Source organism: Xyrauchen texanus, chromosome 18 (genome assembly GCF_025860055.1).
Source record: "Xyrauchen texanus isolate HMW12.3.18 chromosome 18, RBS_HiC_50CHRs, whole genome shotgun sequence".
In the NCBI taxonomy this organism is placed as follows: Eukaryota; Metazoa; Chordata; class Actinopteri; order Cypriniformes; family Catostomidae; genus Xyrauchen; species Xyrauchen texanus.
Genome location: NC_068293.1, coordinates 30287432 through 30295783, shown reverse-complemented (window position 1 = coordinate 30295783; position 8352 = coordinate 30287432). Strand labels below are relative to the sequence as shown.

Here is an 8352-nt window from a genome sequence, read left to right as displayed (position 1 = left end):
GGACAAAAATGGTACCATAAATTTGGCTTCTTTATCTAAATCGTGTTTTATCCTTATCTCAAATAAATTGGTCCAGCTAAAAACTGGTTAATGCCTGTACTTGTACGGCAATTGGCTCTTATAAAGTTCATGTTTTACAGCCCTCTGGAGCATTATGATTTCTCCAGTAAATTTTTTTTTATTTAACACAACTTACTGCAAGCACACATAGGAACTCAAACTGCCTGAGTATGAAAGAGACTAGATTAGAGCAGTGGTTCTCAACCAGGGGTCTGGGGCCCACTAAGAGGGGACTCTGCAAACTTAAAAGGGGGCCTCAAGATGACTGTTTGTGTGTTTTAATCAGCTCTCTAGCTCCCTATGTCATGAATTAGTATATCATGAACACGAATTTGGGTACTGGAAAGGGTGGTCATCCACTGAACATTGGGACACCTTTGACTCAATTACCAGTGACATGATAACGATCGAGCACATTCAAGCGCAGCTGGTAATAAACAGCACTATCGCTGTATAAATGGACAGTATTGTTTATTTTCGTTGAAGATGTTCAAACATACAGTGTTATTATAACATATAAATGAACATAAATAAATAAAAAAAATATAAAGGAGTGTATTTTAAACCTAATTGTAACAACAGATTTCATTGTGGATGACAGACAAACAACATCTCTTTTAAAGCAAAAATAAGGCTTTGATATCGTATATTTACACTTGTGCTCGTCTTCTAATGACTTGAGAGACTTCAGAAGATGTGACAACGTTTCCGTTAAGAGAACATAGTGAGCAAGGGTTCTCCCTGATTTTTACGGGGCATTGTGGGATTTTTTTAGGGAGCGAATGTTTCAGTGACCTGGAACGATTTTGCGAAATGACTCACTGATCAGTGCCCTGATTACTGAACTAGGGAACTGATTGAGACACCCTTAATATGGCTCAATAATAAGCTATACTGTGATATTCTTACATGCGATCAATAGATTTTAAAAAATGCTAAAATCTATTTTGATAACATGTAAACTGATAACATATTTCCTATTTTAATTTAATAACTCCCTTAAAGAACATACAGCTCTTGAAACTTCTGGAACCACAAATTAATCACAGTGAATTTGTGCAATAATTTATTTTAAATATTTTATTATAATTATTTTATTATAATATTGACATGCAGAAACTGATTTAAATAGCTTCAAAGTTTTTAAATTGTCCAGCCAAATTTATTATAAAATAGATGCACTCCATTATCTCTGAATCTGAGCATAGTTGAACCAAACCTATCTGTCACAGGACAGATTGTAGTCAAAGACACCCAATTCATGTCAAAACTCAAGTGAGACATCATGTCTAGTTATCGTGTTTGGCTTTGCAGGGCAGTATATTTATATCTACCAGATGCCCTGGAAAGAAACACATTGAGCAATGATGGGGAAGTAAATATCTAATAGGAGATTCACCAGAGTTAGAAAGTTCAAAAAGACTTGGGGTGGGAGCACAATTAGCATGTCAAAATAAATAAAGAAATGTATGTTAATTTATAACTGACAACACTCAACGGACTTTGCATTTATTCCTAAAACATTTCTCTAAAGAGGACAAAATGTGAACAAAACTTTAAAAACCATGAAATGGAATTCTACCTCACAAAAGGTTTACTTTTTCTTTCTTTTTTTACACAAAGTCTCTTGGCATAGCATTCTGCAATGCAAATGTTCTGTGTGACGTGTCATAGTGAGTGCTCTTATTAGTGAAATGTGACACACACGGCAGCTGGCACTGAGTAGCCCATGACAGCTATAATCAGTGTGTCCTCAGCAGGACTGCCTCAGTACGTATGTTTAAAGAGTGATCCCCTACGCTGACTGGACATCAATGACTGTGTATGATTTTGAGTCTGTTGTGTCAACTGTTCTTCAGGCAACTTGACAAAAGACCCATGGGGTGACTCTTCGCCTCGCCTCATCCATCTGAGCAGCCAACATTTTTGTCCAAGCCAACCTTTCCCAGAGCATGCTGAGAGTCATAATACCCAGCCTTCAGTTCATTGGTTCCGCCCTATTAACAGCTTGTAATCTTCTCATATCCATGGACGCTGGCCCAGAGCAACACGTCAAACAGGGTATTCTCTGCTCTGAAGCTCTAGACAGCTCACCTCCCCCACGTCAACTTTTTTTTGCAGCATCTCCACCTCATACACACCCTTCCTCCCTGAATTTTAGAAGCTGTGTTGTGGAGAATGTGAATCATTTGATGGAGTTTGAGGCCCTCCAATCATGCCCTCCACACCTGCTTCCCTCCAGGGGAGAGAAACAGAGAATAAAGTTGTGACATCTGTTAATTTCTCATTAGAACTTTTCTTTATGCAGGTTTTTGGTGTGCAAGACAGCTTTGCAGTACGTGCAGTACGGACACAAGCTGGCGAAGGGCTGGCCAGCCGGCGGTTGAAATATCACGCTCGGCATTTAGCAGACGTTTCTTGGTATCCATGGTCTGGTAATGAATATGGAAGCAGACCTTCTCTGTTTCAGCATTGCTGATTTTTGCATCAGCTTGCGTTTTGACCTTCCGCATCATAAAAAACAGTTAGCAGTACAAGCTGTCAAAGTTTGCACAGGAAGCTCAACTTCATATGCCCAATGCTTTCTTATTTTTATGTAGAGTTATACATAGAAAGAGTCAGTGGGAGTTATATATGTGTACATGTGCACAAATTTGCTTTCTGTACAATCTGCAGAAAACTGCCTGCCTCGCCTTTGTTCCGGTTGATCCTTTCCTTGCGGCTTTGTAGATAAGAACTAAATATGTGCTGAATAGCATGTCTTTTGAATACATTTGATACCTTGTTGATGATCAAAACAAAATTTGAATTGATTACTCCCTGAAAACCTTCCACTCATAGCTCTAAAATCAAGATGCACTAAATTTGATGTCAGTTACCATAAATAATGGTTTTGATTCATCCCTTATTGTGTATAAATTTATAGTTTACAACATGGTAATCTACAGCAAGTCACACATATGAAAATAACCTGGAATTTTATACTTTTAAAGAGACTGTTCACCCAAAAATGAACTTACATCATCTACTTACCATCATGTTAGTCCAAACCCATATGGCTTGCTTTCCTCCATAACTGCAAAACAAGATATAGAATGGAAGCCTAAGTCACCATTACCTTTCATAATAAGATGGAATGAAAGTGAATGGTGACTGAGGCTAACAATCAGCTTGATATCTCCTTCTGCATTTCACAAAGGAAAGCCCTACAGATTTGGAACAACATGAGGTCATTAGGGGTGAACTGTCCCTTTAAGATATGGGACCCATTAAATATGGTCCCATTAAAGGGCCATGAGGGCCATTTTTGAATCACATGTTTGCATTATTGCATTAAGCAGCCACGTTCATGTGTGTGTGTGTGTGTGCGCACTTGTCTGACTCAGAGATGGGAAACCCAACGATGCCAAGTGAGCACCACTCAGCCAGGAATTTTACTGGTAACTACAGGAAACAGGCTTGGTGTGAATGAGCTGATTGAACCCCCCAGGTGCAGCTCCAGAGACCCAGCCCAAGCTCGCCGGCTTGGCCCAGACGGAGCACACTCTGACCCCCACAAAGACGCCCCTCATCTCCCCTGCCTGACTCCACCGGTCCCTGACCCACTCCAGCCTTGCCATAAAACCCACGGAGTCCATGGGTGCTGGGGGCAGGGGATACGGATGTGAGCCCCCCGGCACCACGCCACCCCATTCAACCCCCACAAGCTGAAAGGAAGGACGGAGAAAGCGGGAGGGGGGCAGTGTTGTGGGTGGACACCAGGTTCTTTCTTTCCCTCTCCTTTTTCATCTCTTCTCTCTGTCTCTGTGTCAGAGCAGGTGTCGCTTTCTGCCCTCTCTTCTCGCCCTCCCTCCTTTCTGGTGCCATTTCTTTTCACACACACGTTCACAAACATACAGCTGACAAACATCCCAGCTCTAATCCATCACAGGCTTGTCTTTTATAGGTTCAGCTAGAGGCACACACACGCTTCCACACACCCCAACACACTGGCAGGTTGTGTTCTGTTGCCCTGCAGGTGCCTGGCGTTGCGATTGCTCTTTTAATTCTCTTTCCTGTCTAAGCTCTTGAGTATGTGTGCATGGATGCCATGATACCATTTACCAGCACGACCACACCGGGTGCTGCAACCTTCTTACCCTCCTCTCATCAACATGAGACAAATAGGAGATTCTATCCTCCTTTACCTCCTGCTCTCAATGTGAACAAATTGCTTTCTGTTAAATTCTCTTCCTTCCTCTTACATTTAGAGGGAGGTTAAATGAAAGTGTGTGAAAAATAGTTGGGGCAAAGGGATATTACACTGTGTGTGTTTTACAATCAGTCTTTTCCTGCGTATGCTTTTCCGTTGTGCCACCTGTGATAAAGAATCATTAAAGGGATATTTCAGTCAAAAATGTAAATTCTGTCATCATTTATTCAACCTTTATGTTGTTCCAAACCTGCAACACTTTCTTTCTTCCATGGAGCTGTTCTTTCTTCCACAAAAGGAGGTGTTTGGGTTCGCCTTAGTCACCATTCACCTTAATGGTATGGAAATATGAAATTAAATGTATAGCGAAAGAATTTTCTTTTGGGGTGATCTATCCCTTTAAGCCTTCTGTGTGTGTGTTTGCTTGTATGTTTGTTTGTTTGTAATTTTTGCTTCCTCAACCAATAGCTTAAAATTGTTCACCCCAATATTTCCTATGTATGCAAAAAATGATTAGGGTATTGCATTAAGAGATACGCAGCAATGAAGACGTCTTCAATTGAACAATAATCTTCTAATAGCTTGGCTATTCAGTAAAATTGTGGGATGTGATTGCTATCAAGATTTTCCACCTTCTTTGGAAATGATGATGAAATCATTAGCATGGTGGGCAGATGAGGGGGCGTCATGAAATGAAAAAGAGTGAGAGAGAGAGTGAACGAGTAACTCATTAGCTCATTACAGAAGTGCTTGTCTCTTCCAATGGTTAGAGAGTGTGTGTAAGTTAGCCACACTGTAACGTTATCAATGAAGTACAACTTCGTGGACAGGACAGTGGGCCATCTAATTGAGTATTTTATATTTAAACATCACTGTTTTAGAAAGGTTTACTCATGAGTAGATGAATATGGACTTGAAGTGAACTGCTTCATTACTACTCAACAAAGTCACTGGACGAAGAACTGGAGTGTGTGGACCGAGAGCTTGAAGGTAAAGTCTTTGCCTACTAGCAGTACTGAGCAATGCAGCAACTGGACTTGATCTGCTGATTATTTCTACAAATGTCTTTTATCTCACTCTTTACCTCCCTTTTCCTTTCTGTCTCTCTCACACAATATCTTTTTCAGAATGCAGTCTATGCCTGGATTTAGGTGCAGAGAGCAGGGAGAGGGCTCTTTGCAGCAGCTTATGCCAAGAATGATACGGGTAACAGGCGAAGAAGAACCAGGCTCCAGTGCTGGGTGTCTCCAGGGGCCACTCAGAGCTTCAAAACCCCCACGTGAGCTTAGTGTGGAGGAGCAACAAGAGCTGCGGAGAAAGATCAACAGCCGTGAGAGGAAGAGAATGCAGGACCTCAATGTGGCCATGGATGCTTTACGGGAGGTGATGGTGCCCTATTCTTCTTCTCCTACCAGTGTCGGTGGAGCACTTCAGCACCCTTACCTACCTCCTGGAGCCCCACCAACTGGACGCCGCCTGTCCAAGATCTCCACGCTAGTGCTGGCCCGTAACTACATCCTGCTCCTTGGCTCCTCCTTGCAGGAGATGAGGCGTCTGCTGGGCGATGTCAGCATCGGGATGGGCGTCAGCGGGAGTGTACCACGGCTGCTGCTGACTGGGGGGTGGCCGTTTCTTACCGGACCGGGACAGCTTCTGCTCTCTCCCCCTGAGCAGCATCTGGGTCCAGCAAAGTGCCCTCTCCTGCCTCAGAACACCTCTACAGCCCAGGAGGAGCCCACGGTGTGGGGGTCAGGCAGCATGTTGGAGAGCCCAGTGTGCCAGTGTGGGGTGTGTAGGACCCCACGGGTGTTGCATGTAAATCCTGCCACACGTTTTACAAAGTGAATCTGGCAGAATTGGAGAAAGGCCTCAGAAGGCAGAAAAAGAACATAATCTTCAGCTCCAAAATGCACTTTTTAAAAAATCTCCATCTGTGGAAGGTGAGATATCTGGTTGTTAAGTTTTCCAACAGCAAAATGTTCCCATACATTATTTTGATGTAATTACTGTAAAGAGATTGGCAGATTGTCCAGCTAATTTCCCATGGTGTTGAACATTTTCTGCATTGTATATCACTCAGCAAGATGAGAGATTTAAATCCTGTTTTTAGACATTGTGTTTAAAATCAAAATTTTCTCCCATCCTATGTTTTTTTCCTCATAAAGGAATAGTTCACCCAAAAATGAACTTTGTGTCATCACTTACCCTCATGCTGTTCCAAAGAATATGGCTTTCTCTTTTTCCTGGAGTACAAAAGAAAATGTTTAGCACAATTTAAGCCTCAGTAACCTTTCACTTTCATTGGATGGAAAAGTATGCAATGAATGTGCATGTTAACAAAAAATTATTTGACATAACATCTTTTGTATTCCACAGAAGATAGAAAGTAATATGTGTTTGGAACAACATAAAGGTGATTGAATGATGACAGAATTTTCATTTTTGGATGAACTATTCCTTTAACAGACTCTATATAATTCTCCTTTAGTTAGCTAAGAATTAAAGAAGTAATTACTGAAGCGGTTTGTGTGTGTGTCTGTTGTTTGAAACTAGTGAAAATGTTCACCTCTCAGCACAATCCCATTTTTTCTTTCTTCTTCAAAATACGTGTGTGCATGTGTGTGTGCTCGGCTGTTTCCAAACAGATTGAAATAATTATTAATTGTGCACCTTTTTGGAGTTTAAAGACCAAGCCTTTCTTTCACCCCTGCCTTCCTTTAACCCGCATCCTAGACCCCCATTCAGCTCCTCAAACAAACCTCACATCAAAACCGACAGCCCACAATAATTACCCCTCACTCTATCTCCAATATCACTGTTTCTCTTTAATCTACTCCCTCATTCCCTGCTTGTCGAGGTAACTGCCATTTACACGAGCCGTGTGGAGCCATTCATTACACTCTGTGAACAACATATTCAAATGCCCGGAAAATGTGTTTCCACCAAAGGAGTTCCCTTACCTAAATTACAAACAACACCCTCTCCAGCACCCAAGCTCGGACATCCACCCCTCTGAACGCCCGGCAGTAAAAAGTGAAAAAAGAAGCAATTCTTTCAATCTTGAGGCATGATGAAAAAGAGGGAGCCATGAAAGAGGGGGAAAAGCAATTCCATCTTGTGGATATGGGTGCGTGAATGAGAATGCAGATTATAATCATAAGAATAATGATAAAAACTAGGAATAATCGGCCCTGCGGCAATAGGGGATTAGTCCGGCCAAGCGCGTGAAAGAGGGCGAGAGGCTGAATGGAAGGAGTCTGTTGCCCATCGCCTGGGACAAAGGAAGAGGTAGATGCCATTAAGTGAGATTAGGGTTAATAGGCCTTGATTTTCTACAAGGAGGTAAAAAAAGAAAAAGAAGTACAGAGGGGGGAGAGGTGGGATGGAAAAGTGGGAAATATCAAAGTAAGACGCACCGACTTAAAACCCTTACCACACATGCACGTACACACACACTTTAACTTGCCACCTCTCACATTTACATATAGCTGCCTTATGTCCGCTGACAACTCGAGGAGATTACCTCACTAATTTTACCTCACTTCAGTTCTTTTCTTAAAGCCATCTTCTTCTGTCGCTCTCTCCTGAGGTGATAACTTTCTCTCTGATGATGGTGGACGTATTGTGAGAAGGATGTAGGGGTCTGCTCTCCCTTTGTGTTCATTCTTCAACTCATCAGTGCAGCTAAATCCAGCCAAAACAATATGAGACAAAAGGAGAGAAAATAGTACAGGGTGCCCTATTGTTCTCCACTAAATGCCAGTGTGTCCTGGTATACTTCACTGATATATGGCCAGATCAGCCACCGTGTGAGTGTGTGTTGGGGACATAGAGAGAATAAGTGACCTATGTACTGTTAATTCTCCAATTATCAGGCAAATCGTCCATTTGTTATATTAACTATTTAACCTGTTGATACGCATGCACCCCCTTTTTGAGCACAAACCATGAAAATGGCATACTTGATGGTAACCACTTAAATGGTTGTATTTACTGGACCCTTTGGAGTATCTTTTTAAGAAGACACTTTGGGCTTCAGAATTAATATGTGTTGTTATTTTGTAAAGTTAGAGAAACTGAAGTTTATAGTAATGGAAATA

The 8352-nt window shown here is 41.8% G+C and overlaps 1 protein-coding gene across 1 annotated transcript; it reads left to right on the top strand.

Moving 5' to 3' along the window:
- Positions 1–5027: 5027 nt before the first annotated feature.
- Positions 5028–6707, top strand: olig1 (oligodendrocyte transcription factor 1). The gene is made up of 2 exons (XM_052149058.1): positions 5028–5242; positions 5380–6707. The coding sequence occupies exon 2, from the start codon at positions 5381–5383 to the stop codon at positions 6095–6097; it is 717 nt and encodes a 238-aa protein (XP_052005018.1). The 5' UTR covers positions 5028–5242; position 5380; the 3' UTR covers positions 6098–6707.
- The last annotated feature ends 1645 nt before the right edge of the window (positions 6708–8352 follow it).

Excerpts from the sequence above, each read along its gene's own strand:
- olig1 (XM_052149058.1), top strand. The coding sequence starts at position 5,381 with ATGCAGTCTATGCCTGGATTTAGGTGCAGAGAGCAGGGAGAGGGCTCT.